A 27651-nucleotide genomic window follows, 5' to 3' on the forward strand; every position below is an offset into this window, starting at 1 on the left:
GACCTGTATCCCTCTCTCTCTCTCTTAACGCCCACCTCCTCCACCTGAGTGCAGTGCTGGAAAGGACCAACCAAAGGTGAGACCCCTCCTAACACCTTTCATCATACTAGAGAGTGGTCTACCCCAGCCCACTCGACACGATCATATTTCCCTCTCTCTCTTTCCCTCTGTTTCTCTCTCTCTCTCTCTTTTATTCCCTCACTCTCTCTTTCTCTCTAGCACTCCCTATCACACACTGGTGACAAGGCTGCAGAAGACTGAATCACACCATCTGTTTACTGCCATTTTCACTCAGCGAGTCCAACCCACAGACACACACAGACACACACACACAGACACACACACACAGACACACACACACAGACACACACACACAGACACACACACACAGACACACACACATACACACACACAGACACACACACACACAGACACACACTTGCACGAAACAGCCAAGCCATATGACAACAGATAGCAGATCTCAGCAATGTCAAACATGACTACAATATTGCTGAGCCAAGCTCCACCATCCACCCCTATAATGCTAAGGGTCAGAGCAGGGGATAGAGATAGGAAATGAAAAAGAGGGGGTAAGACAGTCTGAGGGCGAGAGAGACATACAGAGAGGCAAAAAAGAGAGAGAGACAGGGTAAAGCAACAGAAAGAAGAGAGAAATATAGAGAGAAAGCAAAGATATGGTGAGAGAATGAGAAACGGAGAGACAAACAGAGAGAAATGGAGCAAGACAGAAGGCAAAGGGATGGGGTAAGGGAGAGAGACAGACAGAGATTAAGAAAACAAGAAAAAAAGTGGTGAGAGAGGGAGAGAAAAAACAGAAATAGATTTTTATTAACTGTTAACTAAAAAAATATTCTAACATGATAAATAAGCAAAACCAGAAAGTGGCTTCCCTTAAGAGGAAACAAATAAAACAAAAAACAAAAAAAACTGTAACCACATGTCTGTGCAACTAAGAGATTAGTCAGAGAGCAATTAAACAGTCTGAGCTTCGGGATACCAACACCCCAAAATAAACAGAGCACAGGTAAACAGGAAGACCCCGCCCTCTGAGAGCTCAGTCCTGGAGCTCAGCCAGGGGAACCACCCGGGAAAGGTGTGAAAAACACAGACAGGATTACTGCAGAAAATACACAAACAGAGAGGAACAGACAAGGTTAAACCTAGACGCAGAATCGCTGTTGGGTACAGCACACTGTAAACCCCTCCACTGGAGGTCCCCAGAGCGTCTGGGCAGGGGGCTTTTCTACAGAAGCCTCCATGAAGGCTGCACACATCCCCAGGACCAGAGAGACGAGCTCTCCACTTAGAGTCACGCAGAGAAAGAGCGAGAGGGAGAGATACGACAGACAGCGGAGGCTGCTGGGCTCAGCTGGTGCTCTGCTGGAGAAGAAACACAGATATAAATAAGGGGGCGGAGCTAAGCGTCTGTTTTGTGTACAGCGAGTGGAGTAAAATCATCATCCAGCTCATCCTCCCTCTGTTCAGCTCTCTCAGCCCCTGCCTCAGCCTGTTTACTGCGCACTGCCTCACCTGGACCACTGCAGGCTGTGTGCACACGCATGTACGAGCGCACACATGTGTGTGTGTGTGTATGCTCTGCGTCTTTGTTTAAGGCGATCACGTGTGCAGTCTGGGCTGTACTGTCCAATAATGCAGTCCTAGGCAATAAATCAAATATGTGAAGAGTAAAGCTCTCTCTCTCACACACACACACACACACACACTATTTCTCTCTCTCTCTCTCTCTGTCTGACTCCCTCTTTCTCTGCATCTTTCTCTTTCTGCTTGTTTTCTCTCACTCTCCCTGCTTGTCCCCTTCACTTTCTCTCTTTCTATCACGCACTGTTACTTATTTTTTATTTAATCTCTCATTTTCACTTCAACTCTCTCTGCCTGATTCCCTCTTTCCCTGCATCTTTCTCTTCATGCCCATCCCTCTCTCACTTCATCTCTTTATCTTTCTCCTTCATTTAAAATATATATATATATATTTTTAGTCTTTAACCACATCTCTCTCTCTTATACCTTTTTTCTCCATCTTTTCACCCTGCATCACTCTCTCCTTGCATATTTGCTTTCACTCCCATCTCTCCCTCTACCGCAACTCTCTCAAGCTCTGGATTGCTTTTTCCCTGCTTGTTCTTACACTTTCTGTCTGTATCCACTTTTTGTCTGTATCCTGCTTTTTTTCTTACACTTTATCTTTCTCTCTCTCTCTCTCTCTCTCTCTCTCTCTACACCTTTACTATTTTTCTGCATCCCTCTCTCTATTTTCTCTATCCTTTCTCACTCTCCTGCTCTTTCTTTTTACAAACACACAAGCTTCACCAGAAAGACAAAGGGACATAGGCAGTCTCTAGACTTGTCATACACAGATGCTTGCATTTGCACAAACACGCACCAACACACACACAGGCATGCACGTGCAGGGGCAACGCTGATGTACTGCAGCTTGACTAATAGCCGCAGTAAGAGTCGCTAGAAGGCGTGTCAGTGACACACTGCGGTTCACCACACACTGCAATCATGTCAGATAGATCAATGGTGAGACGATCAGGAGGAAAGGATGGAGAGACTGAGGGATGGAGGGACAGAGGAGGAACCCGAGAGGTGGGACTCCACGACGGTGACGTGCTGATGTTGTTGCACGTCTCATCTGCAACACGTTCACCCACGTAGGACAGAAAGAGACACATATACACACACAGACAATGATACAGAGAGAGAGCGGGAGAGAGAGAGAAAGAGAGAAGTGAAAGTGATAGAGGATGAGGAGTTACAGTAGGCGATGTATTCCCATAGGATTCCCATCCATACATGTAAAAGACAAAGACAGAACAGATGATGTGCCTTGGTGTGCGTGCGTGTGTGGGCGTGTGGGTGTGTCTGTGTGTGTACAGTGGTCTTTATGCGGAGGAGGTAGAATATAGAGTAGATTAAATGAGGTAAAGTGGGGGAGTGTGTGGCGGTGATGACAGTAATTAAAAGGCTATAAAGCAGCTCTTTGTTTAAATGTATGGCTGAGTGAGTTTGGGCTGGACTGTTACGGGCTGGTTGAACTGGGCTGGGCTCGGCTGGGCTCTGCGTGTGTTTAATTAATGACATCCACTGTGTGTTTAGAAGCCCCTGCACTGGCAGTGGAGAGCAGGGGGGACGCCAGGGTGAAGAAACCTCTTTGGACACTGTGCTAATGAGCGCTTTGGAGGCACTGCCACTAGAGAACACACACACACACACACAATAAAGGAGAAATAAAGGACAAAGCAGCAATAGGCAATAGTTAGAAAGAAGAGGGTGCAGTCTTCTCTGCTCGTCCTTATTCTGACAGTCACAGAGGCAGATATAGACAGAAAGAAAGAAAAACAACGTAAAAGTGAAATGAAAGAGAGCAGAAGAGAGACAGAAGGGAAAATAAAGAGAGAGACAGAAAGAAAGGAAAACAGAGAAAGAGAGCAGAAGAAAAGAGAATAAGATAGAATAGAAGAGAGATTTCTGTAAATGTTTTCTATAATTCTTACAGTTTTCTCCATCCTTTTCTTTTTAACCATCTTTCCCTTTTCAAATCCTTTCTCTCACTCTGATCAGTCCCCCTCTTTCTCCCCCCCTCTCTCTCTCTCTCTCTTCATGTATTGGCATCCACCTCCCCCTCCTCTATTTATTATGGTAAAGCTCACTGTGGGGCTGAATGTGATTTATGCGATATTTCCCTGTCTGAACAAAGACGTTTACACACAGTGATCTCTCCTATTATTCATCATCTGGAATCCCCCTCCCCCGAGCAGTGTACCTCTGCGCCCCCCCCTCACGCCACCGCTAATGCCAGCGCCAACAAGGTCCTGAAATATTACCACACATACATCATCATACATCATCAGCATCATCACGCTTCTCACTTTCTCCCTCTGTTCTCTCGCTTATCTCTCTCACTCCGACTCAATTCACTCTCCTCATCCCTCTGCACCTGCCAGCATTCCCTGCCATAATTACTGCCCCAGCCCCTGCAGCAGGAAAGACCACAGAGAGAGAGAGAGAGAGAGAGAGAGAGAGAGAGAGAGAGAGAGAGAGAGAGAGAGAGAGAGAGAGAGAGAGAATAGAAGAGCAGAAGATAGACACAAAGTGAGAGAGGGAGCAAAAGAGACAGAGATGAAGAGAGAGATGGGAGAAGAGAGGGAAAGTGAGAAAGGGAGCAGGAGAGGAAGAAGGAGAGAGAGAGACAGAGAGAGAGAAGGAGAGAGAGGATGGAAGAGCAGAATATAGACACAGAGAAAGTGAGAGGGAGCAAAAGAGAGATGAAGGGAGAGAGAGGAGGGGAGAGTCAAAGAGAGCAGAAAAAAGGCAGGGAGATGGAAAAGGGGAGAGAGAGAGAGAGAGAGAGAGAGAGAGAGAGAGAGAGAGAGAGAGAGAGAGAGAGAGAAAAATAGGGGCCGAGCAGAAGACGGACACAGAAAGTGAGACATAGGGAGCAGAAGAGAGAGATGAAGAGAGAGAGGGGAAGAGAGAGAAGGAGAGGGGAAGAGAGAGCAGAAGAAACAGAGACAGAGCGGAAGATAGACACAGAAAAGTGAGACAGGAGGAGCAAAAATGAGAAAGAGAGCAGATAACAGAGCAGAAGACAGAAAGATAGACCAAAAGACAGAGAGACATAGCAGAAGACAGACACAGAGAAAGTGACAAAGAGGGAGCAGAGACAGAGAGAGACAAAAAAAACAGAGCAGAGAACAAAAGAGAGGGACGAAGATAGACACCATAAACGGCCAAAAAAAAAAAAAAAAGAGGCAGACAGGAAGTGAGAGAGAGCGCAATAAAGATTTATTCACCTTTGCTGTTTTTTAGCCATTAACTGCTCTGGCAATAATCTTGTAACATTCATGCAAACTTTATGCAAAAATCATGCAAAACATTTGATCGAGTGAGCAAGCGAGTTAGTGAGCGAGCGAGCGAGCAAGCGAGTGAGTGAGTGAGTAAGTCTGAGAGAATGAGAGAAAAAGACAGGGGGGGGGGGTTGCTGTGTGGGAGACACTCAGGTAGTAAGACACCTGCAGCGGACACCTGCCAACGGCTTTCTCTTTACCATGCATGTGCTTGCATGCATGTGGGTTTGTGTGTGTGTGTGTGTTTGTGTCTGTCTGTGTGTAGTAGTAGTAGTAGTAAAAGTAGTAGTAATAGATAAGACTAACTTTAAAGCATATCTCACACCTATTTTTCAAAAATGGAAAGATGATGAGCTAAGTGAAATGAGTCGGATGGAGAGAGTGAGGGCAGCTGTGTGGCTGTGTGAAGGGCTGCGTGTAGGAAACCCCACTCGAGGGCCATCCCCTACGTCAGCAGGGACGTGTGGCTGGGATTTTAAATTTGCATATGGGAATGTTATACCAGCCAACACTATTATTACAAGTCATGGGCCATTGTTCCCTATTCTAATGTACTGGTACTCATGTAAATACAATAACTGATTGGTCATAAATATAGAGCAATCTGCAGGAAATGTTTTTTTCACTAGCTGCTTCAGACAGTTTTAAAAGATCAGAACAAATACACACACACACACAAACACACTTACACACTCTACATAGAATGTTTCTGTCTGGTTGACATTTAAAAAGCTCTGCGAGTTTCCCTTCTTTACTTTAAGAGAAGCGAAACAGAACAGCTGAATCAAAACCAGCCAGGCCCGGTTATTTCTTGTTATGTCAGACAAGGCGTTCTGTTAGCACAGAGTATCAGCTGATACATGAAAAACACTCAGCTGTTCAATTCTAATGTCCACAACAGGCATCTCAGCAATATCACACAAGACTAAACTCTGCTCTCTATGAACAGAGAGAGACTTAGGCCTAATCCCAATCCTAATTCACCCAATTCAAGATGACGGTCAATAGAAAGACACAAATTTGAGTATTTCCCTTGTTAAAATTTATGATAACCACTATATTACCATAGTTTAACGGGTCTTTTCAATGTTTTATGGCCATTACTTTACTTTATAACATGCATAAAAACTAGTAGGTCATCTCAGAAGCAAGGTAGCTAGCTAACTGTGCCATTCCACCATAAATGGTGCAGCAGACAGTAGGCTGCAGCATATAAGATGGAACGAAAAACAAAGAAAATAAAAGTTAAAACAAGCTAATTTCAGCTCCCCATCACAGAGGGATTAAGGAACGGACAGTAATTATTACTTAACCAGCAGCCAGGCTGACCTCCACTGCTATATACAGGTTTAGAAAAAATTAAGAGACCACTTCAGTTTCTGAATCAGTTTCTCTGATTTTGCTATTTATAGGTATATATTTAAGTAAAATAAACATTGTTGTTTATTTATAAACTACAGACAACATTTCTCCCAAATTACAAATAAAAATATTGTCATTTAGAGCATTTATATGCAGAAAATGAGAAAAGGCTGAAATCACAAAAAGATGCAGAGCTTTCAGACCTCAAATAATGCAAAGAAAACAAGTTCATATTCATAAAGTTTTAAGAGTTCAGAAATCAACACTTGGTGGAATAACGCTGGTTTTAATCACAGTTTTCATGCATCTTGGCATGTTCTCCTCCACAAGTCTTACACACTGCTTTTGGATAACTTGAAGCCACTCCTGGTGCAAAAATTCAAGCAGTTCAGCTTGATCTGATGGCTTGTGATCATCCATCTTCCTCTTGATTATATTCCAGAGGTTTTCATTTTGTTAAAATCAAAGAAACTCATCATTTTGAAGTGGTCTCTTATTTTTTCCAGAGCTGTATGTCTCTGGTATCAGGTGCATGAATGCTTGAAGGGTTGTTCCAATTCTTAATGGGAAGATTTTACTCAAAAACAAAGTGGTAGGTATATGTGTACAAAAGAGAAATTGGATTGGGTCCAAATATTCAACAGTGAAGAACAGGAATTACCTTTTCAAAAACATATTTTGAATAACTGATCAAATCTTTGAGAATAGTCTGCAGACTTGCCAGCATTTTGCTCAATTTGCTCATGGTATGGATGTCACAGTTTAGTGCACACGGTTACTTTCGCATGGAAAGTAAAAAACATCCTGATGCAATTCCAGCCTGTCAATCAAGTTGATAGCCCCCATAATTGCTGTACAATAACTGGTTAGATCCGAAATGGTTGATTAAATCTGCATGTGGGCTGCAGAACATTCTGTGTTGGGTCAAATGAGTTGCGAGTTACGCTAAAATGTACACACTAAAGTCATTTAAATGCTGTGAAAGAGAAAGGTTTTTTCCATCAAATGTACCAAACACATAGTCCAAACTACATGGTCCAAATTATGGTGTAAACCAAACCATGACTTTTGTGTACTATGTTCCAACCATAACAACAACAGACTGTATACAGCTTCCATTTACAGAAGACAGTTGCTGTGATTTGTGATTATTTTTTCTCCTCTTCATCTTTACAGTATGTAAACCACAGCCTGAGGCTCTACATCTGACTGTACTCTAGTACAGTATCAAAGCAGCTGATCAATACCAAACATTAGCCAAACCTAACCAGCAATTAGCTGGAGGCCTAGTGTTAATAGGGTGCCATTATCAAGCGTGCGTCTGTATGTGTGTGTGTGTGTGTGAGTGTGTGTGTGATAACAGGTTGTGAGCAGATCTCTGAGGATTGCTGGCCTACATTTAGCAACATTCGTGCACTATATTCGTGACCGTCTCCCTCACGTCAGACACGCAGACCCACTTTCATCACCCACAGAGGAAGTAGCATCAGAACGACACTCTTGCCTGCTTCAATTCTGGAAACAAAAAGTAACTCTAAAAAGAAACCCCTAAAACAGCTGTGTGTTAAAAACCACCTAAATGACTTTATAGTCATGAAGTCTATGAAGATCTAGACATTACTGGTGCCTAGCAGACTGGGCTGACTGCCCACTCAAGGTGGCGTTCTTGACACACCTTCTAGGGTCTATTAGGGACCAAGGAGTAACTTTGGAGGAGTGCAACACACGCAAACATGTTCTTTGCAAGATTCAATTTTAGGCCATAATTGAGGCCAGAGCTACATTAAGCACCACACAGATATTTTTAGTTTTAAACTAAACTGAGAGGAATATTTCTCAGTTCTCTGGACAGTTTACACCCAAGTGAAGACTCTTACAGAAATACTGCTGACCACTTCTCTTCAGGCTTTGGTTTAGCTTGTTATGCTAACAGAGAAATCCATCCTGCTTTGTGAAACACTCCCCAAGCTCATCGTCAAGAGTGCTGCTGTGTTGACGTTTGTAATTGAGAATGTTCTGAACAGCATGTGCTGAGAGGCAAGAAGTTAGGACATTCTGGAAAGGGAGGGACATGAGTAGACCAGTACATCATTGTGTGTACAGATGAGTGTATATATGTGTGTGTTTTTGTGTATAGAACAGTTTCATGTCACTTGATCCTGTGAAAGAAAAAAAAAAAAGAAAGGTAGAGAAAGAGAGGAAGAAATAGAAAAAAGGTTCAGTCCTGGCACATACTGCAGCAGCAACTCGAGCCAACCAATCAGGAAAGGGCTGCATAAAAAAGCTACCCAATCCGAGAGCCTCAAAATGACCTTTCTAATTAGACAACGACTTCCATACCATATCCCCTACAGACCACCCAATCGTCTGGTGGTCTTCGCCACAAAGAGACAGGGTTGTTTTTCATAGCACACCTCCATTTCCCCAGCACAAAGCCTCCCACACATGACCTCACTGACAACAAGCCTTTTGATGAACTGACCAGCTGACCAAAGAGGAGAGAAAAAAAACTATGTAGAAAGCAAAAGTGAGAACAATAGAATAAAAAAACAATGACAACAATGGACCACGAGCGCAGTACTCCACCCCTCAGCCCCCCCCATCCGCCAGCCATATGTACTCATCCTCCATAATGCCAGCCGTTCAGTTCAGTGCAGTTGGGTTTCGATTTAGCAGAACAGCAGCAGCAGAGCTGGTCAGTGCTCAGCGGACCACTGGACGTCTGTACTGTTATCTGCCTGTCCTTTCCCCTCCATAGAATTTAAAGATCTCCACCCAGACCCAGGAGAGGACAGGCACTAAAAACAGCTCTCGGCTCGACCCAGGGGAGCCAGCAAATCAGCCAATGCAAAACACAGGCACAAGCAGGCGCCTGGGGTAACTGCGTAAAATGATCAATAACACCCACTTAAGACTGCTTTCGCTTTCCTTTGAGCGACTCTTAAGGAGGCAATCAGAAGGCCTAATCAAGAGGGCTGAATACACAAGGACATTTATGATAACAATGGCACCAGGCAGATTTTAAAACTGCCAACAGCAACCACAAAACATCCCATCATGTCTGTCTTTTACTGGGAGGAAAAAAAAGAAAACGCTGTGACTAAGCTGACAAAGTTAAGAAAACAGTTCACCTACCCATCCTCCTTGCTCCTGGATCCAGGGCTGGATGTGGTTGTCCAAGTAGACGGTCATCCACTCTGCGATGCGTCCCACCAGGGGGCTCATCTCCTTCTCCACGCACTCCACACACAGAGCCCCGCCGAAAGCGAACAAACCTACGACGCGGCCCCAGTTGACGCCATCGCGAAACACCTCGTCCATCACGCTCTCAAAGCTCTGGTACGCAGTAGCAGGCGTGATGTGCAGCTGGGAGGACAGGTCGCTGAAGGCGCGAGAGTATCGCAGCTCAAACTCGTTGGCTGAGTCCCGCAGTGCCTCTTTCACTGCATCCAGCCCCCGAGCCCCGTTGGCCCTTCTCTGGGGGGACGAGGTGGGCGACCCTGCCGCACCGTGACTCGTCCCATTTACGGACCCGTTAACGACTGCGGTGGGAGTCACCCCGGCCGCCTCTGCATTCCCCTCCGCTTCCTGGCCCCCTTCAGTTCGATTTGTTTCTTCCATGAGTTCGATGTGATTAGTAGGATAGTTCCTCTGTGAGAGTTTGTACTTAATAAAGTACACCACTAATTCTCGGTTATAGTACGACATAACTGAGTCCTGCTCAATGCTCGTGCCGGGATCCCACTCTCCACTCACTCGTCACCCACCGTCTGCGGAACGGCGCGCGGACCCTCCTTGTCCCTTCTCAGGCGTGTTCCGATGCTGACGCTTTCATCACGGATCTTAAATCAGGCTGATCTCTGATCTTCATTGATTTCTTCTGCTTGTTATCCAGCATAAGCAAACACAATCAAGGAATGGCGCAACGGCTCACGAGCTGTGGTTAGAGAAGAGCAAGATGAAGAAACGATTAGTGAGGGCTCACAAACACACACGCACACAGTTTCCAGTAACACAAGCTAACACTGCTAAACCCCTCTTACTTAATTGGGTATCTCGCACAAAGCAGCAGATGGTAGCCTCTCCTCACCTGCCTCTGAGGAAGAATAGAGAGAATAGCTCCCCTTTCCCCTTTCCTAAAGCTTCAGGAGAGCAAAGCAAATCTACACTGACCTTGACACAGGTGAATTTGAGCAGCAGGGGGTATGAATAGACAGCGTGGTTTGAATTATGATTTTCTTGTTTGATCCAAGCTGCATAGAGGAGATGAGAGCTTCAGCGGACGAAACTCAAACAATAGAACATAGGACAAATCATCCTCTAAACCTTTTTTTTGCCTATTACTAGGCATATTTGAGTACATTTACGTAATACTTCAAAGCAAAGTTCGGCAAAAACCTTGAATCTCTAGAATGTCAACTATGCTGGAGAAGGAAAGACTCTTCTGTTTCACTTTTATTGGAAGTCAATTTAAAAGATTTCATTTTAATGATTAATTTTGGAGAATTTCTATTGGTCTGTTTAATGGTTCTGATTTGCATGCTTAAAATATGGATTTTTTTACGTTCAGCTTGTCACAATAATTATATTATCAACTTATCATGCAGTACTTTGTCGATTTTGCTGACATAAATATTGTATAGTGAGTATTAAAAGCATTTTATTATATGTATCTGTTTTACTTATTTAAAATATTAACATGTTTAAAATTTTAATTCTACATCTGAGCATTTTAATAACTAAAATTTCACTGCTATTTAAAAAAGGAATGCACAATGACATTGGAATTATATAGGTATTGGCTAATAATTTCTTTGATAATAATATATAATTGCATCATCTGATATGGCAAATATTTCAAACAAATATTTGCTGATGTATTTATTGTATGCTGGAAAAGGATCAGGCGGCACAGGCTTTGCTACTGTAAAATCCATTGAGTTAAGCTCATTTTTAGTTTTTTTTTCTATTTTTTTTTCTGCAATCTCCTGTTCATAGTGGCAGCACTTAGCCTGCTGGACAACACGGAACCCCCATTTTTAGTCATTTTTATTAGTGTTAAAGTTACAGCAGGGTGTGTAGTTTCTCTGAAAGTTATGAATGTGTACATCAACAATGGCAGATATGTACATGTGTAATATCGGATATCAGCATCATTTCAAAATTTCCACATCAGTACATCCCTATTCTAAAAGTATAAATAAATTATTATGCTTTTGTATTATCATTATATTAGTGATATTAATGAAAATAGTAATTAAAAAGATAAAAAGTTAGCACAATTTAATTGGGACAATATCATCCTAATAATATGTTTTTTTTATTATTGTGACAGGCCTTATGTACAGCTTTATAAACTGGTTCTTTATACATGACAATTTAAAAAACAACAAAATATTAAAGTTTAATGGTGCCTTTCTCTGAGATCATAAAAAGACAACTCTTGTAACGACTGTTGTCTTTTAAATAACATAGTCAAGTCAAGGAGCATCGTTTTCTTTTATGTTTAATATTTAAAGCTTTTTACTTAAATATACAAATAAACAGTACACAGCCAAGCTCTCCATTCTGTTTGTTCACTGTGTCTCAGTTGAAAACGATGGCGACACTCTGAGGGTGTAAATCATCACAGAAGACGACACTAGTAAAATATGTGTTCTGATGAAATATGTAGCAGTAAGATTTAGTGATAAACATTCTACATACCCTCAGCCGCGATTCACGGATATAACGTTACAGAATCCTACCAAACAAAGATACGGATTTTGCGTAAAACAATCTGCGTTCAGTTGGGGCACGGGAGGCAAAAACACGTGGTCGCCACACCAACAGAGCAGAGAGATAAAAGCACGAGGCGCTGAATTTAGTCATCTTCACAGAGACAGAACAGATCAGCACATAAACAACTACTGGAAGACACAGCTAATCCAGTATTACCGTAAACGTGGTCACAATAAGAACAACAACAAGAAGGTCTGTTAATAGATATATTTGTAATTAACTAACCTACATGAGGCGTAGATAACAATAGCTTATAATAACGTATTTGCTACAGACTCACTTTTCTAATGTTGAGAATCTGTAGTTAAGCAAGTTGTATACAGTTAGCTAATAGCTAATGTCACAAAGCTGACACAACATCTGTGTCGCTTTTGAAATTTTTATGTACACGAAACTCAGTAGGAATGCGTGCCCGCAAGGCTAGTCCTGCCACCGGAGCAGTTTCGTGTGACACCCAAAGCATCTGGACTATCTTAAAGAAATCTAAAGAACTATGTCCCCACCTAGCTTAGCTTATAGATCCGAGGCAGTCACGGGGAACGCCTGTCGTTTAAAACTCGTGTCTAAGGTCTAAGACTAGTTATAAATTACCCTAAAACACTGCCCAATCAGAACATGTCAACTTTGGACATTGAACATCCGCTCATTCAGAACCAGCTACATAACAGGTAAGCTATATAACAGCTCGAACGTTTAAAGAACATCCTGCTTACCATACAGACATCTATCTGCCCAGTCCTCAGATAGATCTACACACCTAACAGCTCCCGTGGTCCCTGTACAGTACCCGAACTCTGTAATATAAAATATCCTCGTGCTTCAGCTGGTAAATAAATATAACTTACAGCACAAACGTGAAAACGTGAATAGACCAAGCCCCGCCCCCGCGCTTCTACTGGATTGCATAGAAGAGCCTTAGGCCCCGCCCACACGATAATTACGTAACAGGAGGAGCTTTCTAGCACTTCTACAAACCTCTCGAAATTACTGTGATTTTTATTTAACTATAATATATATTTTGTATTCATAAAGGAAACAACGGAAATCTTAAGAATATACCTACATCATCTACTCTTTAAATTGAGGTAGAACATATAATGAAAAAGTCTTAGAATGATTAATAATGGTTTATTTTATTATTACCATTATTATTATTCATTTTAATAACGTACATTTATGAATATCAATTTTCGTGTAAGCGTTTTCGTGTATGCTAAATACCATTATAGCATAGATGAGCTAAATAAATCCACCTCACAATAACGTCAGTGTGTATAGGTGAACGAAATCAATTGACCACCTTAAAAATACAGTAGCCAAGCTTACCTAGTTGGTTAAATAAACTAGAGTTAGCTACGTTATATTCTTTACAGAACAAAAATACTTGATAGCTATGTTAGCTAGTTAACGTTAAGGCTATATATATCCTTTGGCTACCACATAAGCTCAAAGAAAAAGTATTTGAAGGCAGCTGTCATAAAATCCAGAATGAAGCAGCTAAGCTAACCTAGCTAGGTGAACTATAGATGAACCAACTCCATGTTAAACTCTGAGCAAGCTAGCTAGCTAGGTATATAACTGACCTTACTACCCCAAAATGAACAGACTTAACGTTAAAACACCAGTGGTGGCTATTAAGCCTCCTTACATAGAGCTAGCCAGCTAACCTAGGTTAGCTATTACAATTGAATTGTACACTTAGCTAGCGTTAGCTAACTAACCCAACGCTAACCAATTTAAGGTTCAGATAAAAACATAAAAATAAATCCCCTAGCTTGCTACCCTGTTGCATTTCAATGTAGCTCAACCACATTCACAAAATAATGAAGCTAACAGCAATAAACCAGCTGAAGTAGTTACAAGAATCAAGGACGTTTTGAACCTAAGCTGGCTAACCAACTACGTCAATCACAGGCTAACACAACTAGCTAGCTATGTGGCTAACGCTAGCTAACACCAGGAGCTTTAATGGGAACGGGTTGGGCTTTTTTAGTAGATAGCGTTACAAGAACGACGTAATTCTGACTAGCAGAGAAAATATAACGCCAGCTACTGCAGTGAATAATTGCGCCACTGCAGCTCCTGCTGCGACTTACTCAGATAATTAAAAGGGTGAGCTCTCCGGCCCACACATGATCGAAATATCCAGCAGGTCTCCGGTCAGAGAGCGACTGTAAATCCGACATTTCTAGCCTTAGCACAGCAAACCACCACGGCTGAAGCCTCTGGAAGCGGCGCTAGTCCCCACTAGCTCTCCTTGCTCGCCCGCTTCAGAGAGAAGGCAGACAGCGCATGGGTTGCCAGATCCAACAAAAATATCCAGCCCAAAAACCTGCCCTTCAGAAGCTTAAACTAGCTAAACTAACGAACATGTCTGTCACACGTTTAAAGCGAATGACAAAACAATTATGAGTGTACGACGTAGTATTTTGTTTATAAGGGTTTTATTATCAGTATTGCTATTTTTCTTAGTCATTAATACTATTGTAACAAAAGAGTTTTATTTTAGTGTTTAATAGAACAGTTTTATATTCCAGTCAAGAACATTTAATAGTAACATAATAAGTAAAAAAACTGTCTTTTATTAACTCATTTCTGTTCTTGCCCCTCCTGAACTTTCTTCTCTTCTCTTTAACATAATATCTTGTGATTTCTGGTTTCATTGTGATTTCTCTCTCGCTCTCTTTCTCCTTTTTATGCTGTCTTTTATGTCGTTATATTCTCTTTGTTTTTAATGCTGTAATCATTCTAATTTATGTGTTTGGCGGCCGCGGTAATTTTTAAAAGTAGCCCAAAAAAACGCACCCCGCCACCCCTAATTTTTCCCCCGCGACTAGTATTCGATCGCGTGAAAACTTCACACCTGGCAACTCTGGACTGCTAGCTAGCTCCCCTTCACGCATGCGCCGAAGCTCCGCCCCCCCCCCTGTGAATTTTTCACGATACTGCAGATTCTGTAAACTATCGTTAGTGTTCACAGAAGATTGCTGTAATTTGTGTTTTGGTTTACTCCGCTAACGCACTTGTTTCTGCTTGTTAAAGTGGAGTGTGGCTGTCCTCTGACGTCCTAAACATGACAGGCATTTTATTATGCAGATTCTGGTCAGTTGTTGTGTTTTCCGGATGTATTTTTTGTGTCTGTGTCTGAATAAATCAGTTCACGCACATTAAAAACACTGAATACATGTATGTTTTAACATGGTAACCTATGGTAACCCCAAAACGATGTAAACTTGTACTGTGTTCACATCCGTGCTAAACCAGCGCGCCCCCAAGCGGCCTGTCCTGACATTAACACAACTCCATCCACAGATAGCAGATACAACTACTGTATATACAGCTCTAGAAAAAAATGAGAGACCACTTTAGTTTCTGAATCAGTTTCTCTGATTTTGCTATTTATAGATATATATTTGAGTAAAATGTTTTTTTTATTCTATAAACGACAGACAACATTTCTCCCAAATTCCAAATATAAATATTGTCATTTAGAGCATTTATTTGCAGTAAATGCAAAAAGGCTGAAATAACAAAAAAAAATGCAGCGCTTTTAGACTTTAAATAAAGTTTTAAGAGTTCAGAAATCAATATTTGGTGGAATAACCCTGGTTTTTAGTCACACTTTTAATGGATCTTGGCATGTTCTCCTCCACCAGTCTTACACACTGCTTTGGGTAACTTTATGCCACTCCTGGTGCAAAAATTCCAGCAGTTCAGCTTGGTTTGCTGGCTTGTGATCATGCATCTTCCTCCTGATTTTGGTAAAATCAAAGAAATTCATTTTTAATGGTCTCTTCCTTTTTTCAGAGCTTTAAGTGAAGATTAAAATCTGTATATGATTTCAGATCTACAATTCTGATTTTGACTAGTAAATAGTCTGTGTTAAAAAGTTTATTATAGATATTTGTACTTGGAGTTTTAATTGTAAAATTTAATTAAGAATATTGATAAGAGGCTTAAGGTACAATATGACTAGTCAAGAACAAACTCAAGATGTCATCATGATATGTCTAGTCAGATTGTCTTTATAGATCTGCAGATCTGATATTATTACTAGCAAAACATTTCAAAGCTAAATTCTGAAATGAGTTTCTACTAGTAAAAGCTACATTACAGAAAAGTGTACTTTGAGTTTTTACTATTACAATTGATTTACAGCTAAATAAAGACTTGTTGGTTTATTAATAGCAGTGAACAGTGAAATGTACAATCTGTGCAGACCCTTTTTTATTATTTATTGAATAATTCACCAAAAGCTTGGAAGATTACATCCCAATATGTGTAGAGCTTCTTTTATCCTTTATTTTACATGAAAACTTTACACTTTGTATTTCATCATACTGTATATATATATTTATATTTTCCTCACAGCGGAGGGAGGCAAGGTGGACATACAGAGTTGCGAGGGGAGGAATGCTTCCAGAAAATATTTTAAAAGCACTTCATAGAATTAAATACATCCGCATAAAAATGCACCCGGAGCTTTATGTGCTCTAGTAATACAGAGGCTTGATACTGTTAAGAGATTTGAGTACAAACATACACGTCTGCACTGTACAGTATATGTAGTTATTTTTGTATTTTTTCTTTTTCCTTTAGCTTGGTGTTGGTAGGGCAACACTGGCTGGAAGATTATGACACAAGCTAACAAATGAGACTCACTCATTCACACAGTCATCAAATGAGGGGGGAGCAGCTTAGGTGACAGACTTTTATGATGTGGAGAGAAAAAAAAAATCAGGAATGCTTAAAGACCCCAGCCTTTCTGTAACTGTCAATCCAGAGGCCGAGAAAATTGTGTACGCTTCACGCAGGAAAAATTAGTGTGTACTGCTGAGTGAGGGAGGAGGGGTCCTTGAGGGAATGTTAAATGAAACCAACAGAAGTGTTTTGGAGTGCAGCCATGTTACATCACCCCTGTTCCCAGGCCAACACAGGGGCAGCTACGTTTCACTGTAAGAGTGTTGAACTACAGACAGCTTCTGGTTCATAGACATGAACAAATCCAAGAGAATATGAAAGGCTATCACCTTATTCCAGACTCTTCCCGTTATTAATTTAAACATCTGATACTCACAACCCAAGGCTACTTGTTGTTCAGTATTCTGGTGTGTAAATGCGAGGTTGCTGAGCATATGCTTGTAATAAATAATGTATATATTTACCCAGTCATTAAAGCTCCAATAAGAAACTACCTAAATAGCTCAGGCACCCCAAGAACTCTTGCTTTGAATTAGTTTTCTTCATAAATGTCACAGGGCTGTTAAAGCAGGACCAAAAACCGTTCCACCACTTGCCAAGACTCCTGTTTGAGGCTTTAATGATAAGTCTCACTCTTTTATCTGCATAGGCACAGATAAGCAAACCTGCTATAAATTACACGCTTGTAATTGATTGATATGATATTTCAAATCTTGTAGCTCCGTGCATTTGGAAATCACTGTCTGTTTGCTTATTAAAATAAGGACAAAAATAATTCCAACATAAGACAAAAAAAAAACAATACAAACAAAACAAAACACAAATCAACTGACCAACAATCAGGAACAGGATACACAACAGTATTGTTAATAAATTATCATCATCATCATCATCATCATTGTTGTTGTTGCTGTATTGCCCCCCTCCCTTTTAGAATGTATGACTTTAATATGATTGCACTTGAGCCACAATGTCGAAGAGAGGAGAGCCCTGCTGGGTCACACAGTGCTGCTCTCTCTCCCGAGTGGGTGGTAGGGGGGGATTTAAGGGCTGAGGGGAAAAGGTCAGGAGATCCAGACACAGAGTATGACTTTGGGTGAGCAGTGTCAGCATCAGCTCCAAGCCCTCCTGCACGCTTCCTCGCACCGCTGAAGGTCCTCGCACGCTGCAGCTCTCCCGACCCCTCCATTCCATTTTCTGTAAAGACACAGGACCTACTGTGCTCTACGAGGCCGGCGCTCGTGCGGCCGCCATCTCGGGCGCGGCAATGTGGAAGACTGAACCTATGCGGAGAAAGAAGCGGCGCAGGACAGCTCGCAGCTCAGGGATGAGGTCAAACTGCATCATCTCACACAGATGGGGGTAGTAACAGGAGGCGTGCGGCTTAAACTGAGAGAAACAGAGAACAAGAGAGAAAAAGAGGATGTGTTCATGAGGGCTGTAATGACACATGATTAGTAGAAGTCACTGTCTGACTCCCTTAGCTATTATTATCCCATCAAACCATTACGGCTTCCTCTTACTTTGACATCATTCAAGTTCTGTTTATGCAGAGTGTCTGTGTGCTCTACAAAACCTTTTATAGGCCTCTGAGGTTCAGCGCCACTCTGTAGTCAGTAACATTCTGTAATATGGAACTTCCACACTTGACAGATATGATTGCTGTGAGGTAGCCAGTTTTGTAATGCGAGATAAAAAGGTGTTAAAAAAAAGCCCTAACTGGACAGGATTAGTTTCTCAGGGGGTCCTGGGGTAATTTTCTCTTTTATGGGGGGGGTCCTCTGTGATTATTTTCCCATCCGGAATGACCACGTACGTGTTTTTGTCAGACGTGCTCTAAAAAAATTACAGGCTGAATTATCTACTGTTTTTCACGAAACTCTGTGCTTCTTTAGTAATTTTAGTCCCGTCTGGACGCACATCTCTGAGTTTCATCACCTCACATTTAATAAAATAGCTATTTGTCCACTGCTATGCACTGTATTTACACTTTGGGCGTGCAATTCCACAGAGATCCACGTAAACACACCAGAGAAGTGGAAATGGTGGAGATACTGGACTCCCACATTTTGTGGTTGTGAACTGTACTTTCAATTTGTTGACAAAAGTTTTATCACTGAGTAGAAGTGTTAATTTCATTTAATTTAATTTAATATCATTCGATAGGGCTTAAGAAAACAAAAAAGTGCTATAGTACTGATTTTGCAAAACACAGTATTGGTTTTCAACTATTAGTTTACATGTAAAAAATGGCAGTAGTTAATTTAGAGAGCAGTACTCTGTGGTAAGATTGCCATGTTATTACTGCATAAAAGTAAACATTTTTTATTTATTCTGATTTTATAAAAATGTATGCGTTTTTTATACAATGACAGTTTTCATTCAATTGTTATATACTGCTGTATTGATATGACTGAGATATTTAATTGTAAGCCTTACATCATGATTGGTATCTTCTCTCCAAGTTCTTGCCAATTCACAGCTCTAGTGAGTTTGGTGTATAGGAGTGTTAGGAAAACACTGACCAATAAATGCTCAAATGAGAGTACCATTAAAGTAAGGAAAGCTGACAAAAAAATTTATTAAAACTAGTTTGTTGAGCTGATTCTCAATCACCACAGATGAGTTTCTTTTAAGCAAACCATGACTGCAATAAGCAGTATACATAGGGAGTCTGTTTAAAGTAAAAAGTTTAAAATATTATACATTTTTATTGTATAGTTTTCGGTTTTGAATGCCAAAGCCATGTTACTCATGTAAAAGCAATGAATTAAACAATTGTCTGAGATTTACAATCAAATCTTCACAGCAATGTTTCAAATAATCTTCACTAACCAACCGTTGCTCACTTAAGCCTCTTTAACACACTTTCAAGGTATTTACCAGAATTTAAACATAATGTAAGGAAGTATGAAAACAACCAGTGTTTAAAATCCCTGTAAAGATGACTCAGAGAAAATAACTGCACACGAACCACAAATACGATTCTTAAGAAAATTACCAGGAGAGCTCGTTTGTAAACAAAGGCTGGCACACTACTGGAAAGTACAGAGAAATCCAGAATAAAGCCACTAAAATCATCTCTGTGCCACAATGTAACAGTACTTTTATTTTTGTTTTATAAATACGTTCCACAGAAGCTAAAGAAGCACGTGGGACCTCCTGCATTGCATGTTTATGCAATTCCTGCCAGAGTCACTGAGCAGTTCATATGAACAGTTCTAGCCAGATGCTGCTGATCATTACCAGCCACTGCGCTACTTACTGTCCACTGTGGGTGGTAATGCCTTCTATAGCATATTCCTGGTACACATTTGAATCACTATAGAGTTGGGGGATGTTAAATTATTGCACAAATGCTCCTTCCTTCTGGCACCCTCCATCAAGCTCTATCTCGCTCTAACTTCGATAATTCACATCACCTTGCCATGAGCACAACCTCACAAGTTATTAAAAAAGTGTGAGGTGTTTCAAAGCCCTTCCCCTGAGGAAAAACTTCATGATCAACGTGATTCATACTGGCATGTCTGTGTACTTGACTATTACTTTAAATTTAAAAGGGCTACAAATGTCAATACAGACAAAAGAATAATATTTCCATTTTAAACTGAGGGGTTATTCCATAAACAAATCCGGGTGTTCCCGGATGTTATCTCAGCACTGTTATGAATGGCAAAGGCTATCTGAGCGAGAGACCAGGAAAGATCCTGGGGCAGCCTTTAGATTACCTACGTGAATCCTCCTACATACAGAGGTCATCACACTGACAGGCTGACTTATCAGCTGGGAGCTTCCAATACAGGAGATTTACACCATACACTGAGAATAATGGAAATATTCAAATAAGGGGCCCTTTGTAGGAAATAACCTCATCAGAGAAAACATTACAACCCACCTACGCAAAAGCACAGGAGCTAACAATTCAGCTTTGTTTGTCCAGAGCCCACAAATGGAAGTCATTCTCTTTATGTGACGGATGGAAATTTCGAAACACCATCTAAAATATCTTTAACTTATCTGTGTGTGTGAGTGTGTGTGTGTGTGTGTGTGTGTATGTGTACATGTAATTACCTTGTCATCAGACAGTCTGAGGGTTCTAGTGAGCAGAAGCAGTAGTAAGCTGGTCCAGGCTTCTCTGTGGCTCTCTGAGGTCAAGCTGATAAAGTAGGCCAAGGCTTCACTACACACACTATAGGAAATACACACACAAAAATATAGGTCAATAGATATCATGCATGTGTAATACATTGGGCCCAATCCCATTTCTTATCTGTGCTCTTTTGCTTTGTTTTCACATGTAATCCTTAAACCTGGAGCAGAGTTACAATGTGAAGGGGAAAGAAAAAAAAAACCTTCAAGAACCTGATACAGATATTGTTAGCAGTGGAGTGCTAAAGTTCAAGAACCCACCTGCTGATTAACTAGGGACAAATGATGCAGCAATTAATTATTATTTTCCATTTCTTACTTCTGTTGTTATGGAGAAATGAAATGAGCTTTTATTAACTTTTTTATTTTTATTTTTCCATTCCACCTTAAATCCGGCAGCCCCTGCCATCTGTTGCACCATTAAAGGTGGAACGGGAAAGTTGGCTAGCTAACTAGCTAGCTACAAAGGCAAACTACTAGCGTTTTCTTATGCTTGTTATGAAGAAATTACACATTACACTATGGTAATACAGAGGTAGTGGTTATATTCATTTTAACAAGGAAAATATTCGTATTTGTTGGTTGCTTTGGCCATCTTGCCAGTGATTCTCATAACACTCTCTTTTAAGTGTGCCTTATCGTATGTAGTCCTAACACATCATCCTACCCCATTAGCTTTACAAGAATCGGGACATCCCTACCCAGAGGTGTGCACATGCCAAAAAGAGGGGTAGGGCTATGTGGTATGGGGGCCGTGGGGTGAAATGTGATTGGGCTTTGTTCTTCCTAAATTTCTAATAAACATGCACAGCTTCCATTAAACTGCTAATTTCAGTAAAACACCCCATTTTACATGCTTTGACAGAGTACCCTGCATTGTAAAACTCCCACTATGAAGAGAATGCAGTCAGTACAAGCCACAATGCTTCATTTTATTACATCCAGATGTACCACACACTCTTTTTCTCAATGACTGGGTCTAAACAAGCTTAACAAATGAACTCATATGGCTGCAGCACTTTGCTGTGGTGAGACCCATGTCCTTGAAAACACACTCACAGTAGCAGCCGCGTCTGGATGTCTGGCCAGGCTTCCTCCAGTCTCTTGTCTGAATACATTCGGAAGAGAATCCTCAGACTGCAGGCCAGGCTGCTGGTCTCCTGCTTCAGCAAGTTGGGTTTGGACTTGCCCTTAAATCCTACATAAGGGTACAGAGACAGAAACAAACACAGCTGATGAGCATTCCAAATCCATGGCATTATTCTTTAACAGCCATTAAGACCACATTTCCACTTGGTGACTTCATAAGTCTTAAATGTCATGATTAGATATGGATAAAGACAAGCAACATGAAGTGTGAACGCACAGACACATTTAAAACAGATACAAATTCGATCTCCTAAAGTCTACAGGAGGAAAGGCATCTGAATCGCATGTTATATTATTGTAAACAAACCATTTTCTCCAAAATGCACTTGATAACTGAAAGTTCTCCCTGTACAACTGCCACACAATGAGGAAATCTGTATAATCTGTGCCACAGAGCAATCTGATCGCAGTCTACTAAATGGAGACGAATCTGACTACTATAAGTATAAGTGAATAGGGCCAAAATCTAATCAAGGCAAAATCCAGATACTGGTCATATAATGGGACCAGTTTTAAACAGAGCCAATTACCCAACCCACTTACTAGGACTCCCCCTATCACTAGTGATGCCCCAACACACCAGGAGGGTGAAGACTAACACAAGCTTCCTCCGATACATGTGAAGTCAGACACCGCTTCTTTTCGAGCTGTTGCTGATGCAGCATTGCAGAATAGCATCACAGCGCGTTTGGAGGAAAGCGCAGGAACTCGGTTCCGGTACATCAGCTCACAGACGCCCTGTGTTGTGGACATCACCATAGAAGTGATGTGGGGAGAGAGCGCCATCTACCCACCCGGAGGGAGCAGAGCCAATTGTGCTCCCTCTGAGTGCCGGCAGCTTGATGGCAAAGCTGCATGAGCGGGGGTTCGAACCTGCGACCTAAAGTAAGTCCAGTTATTAACCCTTATAACTTCAATTCTGAGTTATAGGTGATTGCACTTCCTCACTTCTGACCCCAAAAGTCTGTCTTGGTGGCCCAGCTGCCACTGCGGACAAGTACAGCAGCCCACTTGTGCGCACTGTACTGGCCTTTGCTGCATGATTATAACATTTAAACTTGTGCCATTTTTTTTTTTTTTGCAATCCCAATGTGATTTGATACTGTGTTATATTGTGATAATTTACAACATAGCTTAATATAAAATGAAAATAGCATTAAACAAAACATAGGTCTATCACAGACTATTTCTTGAGCTCGACCCAACAGAACCCGAGGAAAGTGGCGGAAAATCTTGGTCCTGTCCGAGTTCAGATTGGGCATCGGGTCGGGCTCATGCAGAGAATCTAAACTCTATAAATGAATATACTAACCTGCCCTCCAGAGTGCAGTCCTCTGCTCGTTGTTTGAGTTAAAGTCCTTGGCAAACATGTGGGACTCCAGCAAGCAGTCAAGTAGTTTGAAGAGGTGCTGGGGAGAGAGGTACTTGTACATTCCCTGCTCTGACTCAGCCTGTGCTTCACTTTCCTCAGTGTCCTCCAGAGCGTCTCTCTGTTAAGTGGACAAAGGTTAAATACAGAATTAGATTGGCATTATAACCATCTATTTAAAATAAACAGGAGTAACAATCCACTGAAATCCAAAAATGTGGCAGTGCATGGTGGAACAAAGGAAGAAGAATTTTAATATTCGATGCATTTACATGTTAAACATCCAAATATGTCATTAACCAAGAACAACCGACTTTGTCACACTTTAAATTTTGTTCAACATTTCAAAAATTAAAATAGTAACAGCCATTAATTGACTTGAATCATGGACTGAAGGTTTGTGTCAAAGAATGCAACTGTTTTTATTTTAAATTCTACCTGATGCATAAATAGTAAGTATTTTGTATGGGTGGGCATATGCTCTGACTTTGTTACTTGGCTATGTACTTAACACTTTTTCTGCTTAAAATAGAGAGAAGAAAGCAAAAACGCTGATTTTTATTGTACTAGTTTTATTGGCTGGCACTAAATCGGTTTACAAAAGCAGCAAATCTTAGCATAGTACTGCAAAAATGTAGTGTAATAACACTATTCCATCCTGTAGCTATTATTGTATTTTACTGTTTTTCCAGCTTTAACCTAGTGACTGTAAATTGTGAGAGAGTAAATAAAACTAGTCAAGCCACTGTTTTTATTTATTTAATTAAATGAAGGGACAATGTTGTTAGAGGTTCATCCTGTTTCAGTTCCATTTACCAAACGTTCATTAGGTCAGCTATGCCAAGGAAAACCCCTTTCGTTTTAAGCTATTTTTGTTTTCCAGGGAAAGTAATGGGAAGTGAGCTAGACACAGAAAATTTACCCTTATTTATAAATTATTTAAATGGGCTTTCCACTACAAACCATGCATCTTAGAACTAAACTCTTACACATACACAACTCATACCAATCAGACTTATTTTAGATTACTTTTTACAATTTAACAAATAATTCACAGACAGACACGCACCAGAGCAGCCGCCATATTCTCAGCATCCTCCTTTTTGCTGGTGGCAGGATAGAAGACGATGTTGTCTATAGTCTGAATGAGCTCCAGCTGAACCACGCACTTTATGAGCAGCCCCGCAAACAGCCTCTGGTCCGAAACCCCTGTAACACATAAAACACGGGTTCATAGCTTACCCACAATGCCTAATGAAAGCACTACAGCACAGTGAGAATATTAAGTGGAAGCAATAACATTTACAAGGCTGTGATCTTTACAGAATAATGTCACTCCATCTCATTCCCCTTATTAGAAGTGTTGCCTTAGAGACGGAGCATGATAACAACGCTCAGAATAGACAGAATCCAGAAGTGACAACTCACAGAGTGAGGTCATACAAAATCAGATCAGGCATGGGGCAGAAGACTCACTGAAACTGGTTAGTGGAGGAAAAGATCAGCATATGCAGAACAGGGGTGAGGGGTGCAGCTTACGTGCATGGGGCTTTCCTCTCCAGCCCTCATCGCTGGCAGTGGACATCTGACTGTGTCCTCTTTCTGACAGTGTCCTCTCAAAGCTGCTCTGAGACTGAGAGTCCACCTCCACGTCCTGGAAAACAAAGATAACCATGTAGCTAATTCTACTACAGTGGTATGAAAAAGTTTGGGCACCCCTGAACATTTTCATGATTTTCCTTTATAAATCATTGGTTGTTCAGATTAGCAATTTACGTTAATTATATAATATAACAGACGAACACAGTGATATTTTAGAAGTGAAATAAATTTAACAGGATTTACAGAAAGTGTGCAATAATGTTTAAACAAAATTAGGCAGGTGCAAAAATGTGGGCACCACAAGAGAAAAATGTCATCAATATTTAGTAGATCCTTTTTTTTTTTACAGAAATAACAGCCTCTAAACCAGGGGTGTCCAAGCTTTTTTGGTTGGGGGCCAGAAAGATAAATATATTTGAAGTCACAGGCCACAGACTCTGTAATAAAACAAATAATGAAATATACCACAAATAATACTTTTTTCCTGATTATTTCATTTACACACCATTTTACTTGACTTACTATCTTTATCTTTGACAGTGTCGTGTAAACTAAGATTTTTCAAATTAATGTTTAATTTCATGATGTCTCTTAATATTAAACTCCTTAATTACGGCAAGTTTTAGACTCTTTGGCCCGTTTTTCTGCGCTAGAAATGCGCACCCTCTCCGCTTTTAGACTCTTTGGCCCGTTTTTCTGCGCTAGAAATGCGCAACCCTCTCCGCTTTTAGACTCTTTGGCCCGTTTTTCGCGCTAAAAACGCGCACTCTCTCCGCCTTTAGACTCTTTGGCCCGTTTTTCTGCGCTAGAAATGTGCACCCTCTCCGCTTTTAGACTCTTTTGCCCGTTTTTTGCGCTAAAAACGCGCACTCTCTCCGCCTTTAGACTCTTTGGCCCGTTTTTCTGCACTAGAAATGTGCACCCTCTCCGCTTTTAGACTCTTTTGCCCCGTTTTTCTGCGCTAGAAATGAGCACCCTCTCCGCTTTTAGACTCTTTGGCTCGTTTTTCTGTGCTAGAAATGCGCACCCTCTCCGATTTATGACTCTTTTGGACCGTTTTTCTGCGCTAGAAATGCACAACCTCTCCGCTTTTAGACTCTTTGGCCCGTTTCTGATACGTTCAAACTTTGAATCTCACATTATAAGAACCTGCTTAACAGCGGACCAACTTTCATTCTATTTCTAAAATACCTCGCGGGCCGCTCCAAAAAGGAAACGGGCCGCAAATGGCCGGCGGGCCGTACTTTGGACACCCCTGCTCTAAACGCTTTCTTAAACGCTTGCTATAGCTTCCAATAAGAGTCTGGCTTCTGGTTGAAGGTATTTTGATTTTATTTATAAAGTAAAAAAAATCATGAAAATGATCAGGGGTGCCAAAACATTTTATACTGCATAAACTTCAACTGTCAAATGTACATTAACTTAAGCAGTAAATACTGTTCTTTAAAGTTTATTCTATCTAAATAAAGTTGGGATAAATATTACTATAGTGTACTAGAAATATAATGCACTATAAAAAAGTATATACAGTATAATAGTTAAGAGTTTGTATCAGTATCTGTATCCACACTCTGTATTGATGCAACTCTGGTATTTAATAATCTGGCATCGGTATCCGAAGTGAAAAAGTGGTATTGGTGCATAACTACACAGATCATGTGTTTAGGCAGTTTTTTGGCTTTTTTTTTTATTTATTTATAGTAATATGGCTATCAAAGTGCCTGCTGGTTGGGGATTATCCATGTGTCTCTGTCAGTGTGTGTGTGTGTGTGTGTGTGTCTGTCAGTGTGTGTGTGTCTTAGTTATTTACTCATGTTAGTCATCTCACCATGTGCTTTCCATCTCCCACCTCCTCTTCCTGCCCAGCCGGTCGCCATGTCAACAAGCTGTTAAGAAGAGAATAATCATGTCAACAAAGGAGCATTTAATTAACAGGGCTTTAAATAAAGGACAACTGCTTGAAAAACAGCTTCATGACCATCATTAACCAAGTTATTAGGCACTGCATACAAAGAGAGACAATAAGACCGGATGTTTCAGTGCACATAGAGTGGTGGTCAGAAGTCTACTTCTACGCTCATGATGGGCAGAAATGTCATGGCAATATTAAGCTCTTTATAAACTGGAGTAGAATGTGTGTATACTATATGGACACATGAAAACATTAAAGACATTATCATATTTGTTTGTTTGTTATTAACAGAAATGCACAATTCCCACAATTATTAATATTTAAAATATCTAAAAATAGAATCAGCTCTAGATAATTAGAACAACATGAGCGAGGAGTTAGAAGGAGACTGTCATTCTAGTCATTTAGGGCTCAAACAAAGCAAAAAGTGGAGAACATTTACAACAACTGCCAAAATGAGCACCTTCGCAATTTCAACCCAACAGCAAAGAGCAAGATGGTAAATGTAGGAATGAAGAAGTCTCCAACAATCCTACAGAAATAAGGAAAGGCTAAAACTTAAAGATCTATAAACAACCAGGACCTGTTGACTGCAAAATAACCAAAGCTAGAATATCATTGAAAAGTTACTTTATTTCAGTAATTCATTTCAAGATTTAAAACTCATATTATATAGATGTGTTACACATAGTGATCTATTTTGAATCTTTAATTGTTTTATTTCTGCTGATTAT

At 40.7% G+C, this 27651-nt stretch overlaps 2 protein-coding genes across 4 annotated transcripts in view; both read right to left on the bottom strand.

Annotated features, from left to right (window-relative positions):
• The window catches only part of bcl2l1 (BCL2 like 1), a 42829-nt gene extending 28513 nt beyond the window's left edge, over positions 1–14316 (bottom strand). Inside the window, exons 1-2 of one of the 3 annotated variants that reach the window (XM_007249924.4) lie at positions 14132–14316; positions 9390–10191 (exon numbers count right to left, since the gene is read on the bottom strand). In XM_007249924.4, coding sequence (XP_007249986.3) covers positions 9390–9962 — 573 coding nt within the window. In that variant the 5' untranslated portion in view covers positions 9963–10191; positions 14132–14316. Of the gene's footprint in view, positions 1–9389; positions 10192–11960; positions 12138–12748; positions 12901–14131 lie in introns of those variants that run through there. The other 2 variants (XM_007249925.4, XM_022677392.2) reach the window with 2 other exon arrangements.
• Positions 14317–16255: 1939 nt separating this feature from the next.
• The window catches only part of arfgef2 (ADP-ribosylation factor guanine nucleotide-exchange factor 2 (brefeldin A-inhibited)), a 40614-nt gene continuing 29218 nt past the window's right edge, over positions 16256–27651 (bottom strand). Inside the window, exons 33-39 of the mRNA XM_022677391.2 lie at positions 26834–26891; positions 24943–25057; positions 24473–24612; positions 23347–23524; positions 21945–22083; positions 20808–20925; positions 16256–18125 (exon numbers count right to left, since the gene is read on the bottom strand). Coding sequence (XP_022533112.1) covers positions 17961–18125; positions 20808–20925; positions 21945–22083; positions 23347–23524; positions 24473–24612; positions 24943–25057; positions 26834–26891 — 913 coding nt within the window. The 3' untranslated portion in view covers positions 16256–17960. The remainder of the gene's footprint in view (positions 18126–20807; positions 20926–21944; positions 22084–23346; positions 23525–24472; positions 24613–24942; positions 25058–26833; positions 26892–27651) is intronic.

This window comes from Astyanax mexicanus, chromosome 13 (genome assembly GCF_023375975.1).
Source record: "Astyanax mexicanus isolate ESR-SI-001 chromosome 13, AstMex3_surface, whole genome shotgun sequence".
NCBI classification, from domain to species: domain Eukaryota; kingdom Metazoa; phylum Chordata; class Actinopteri; order Characiformes; family Acestrorhamphidae; genus Astyanax; species Astyanax mexicanus.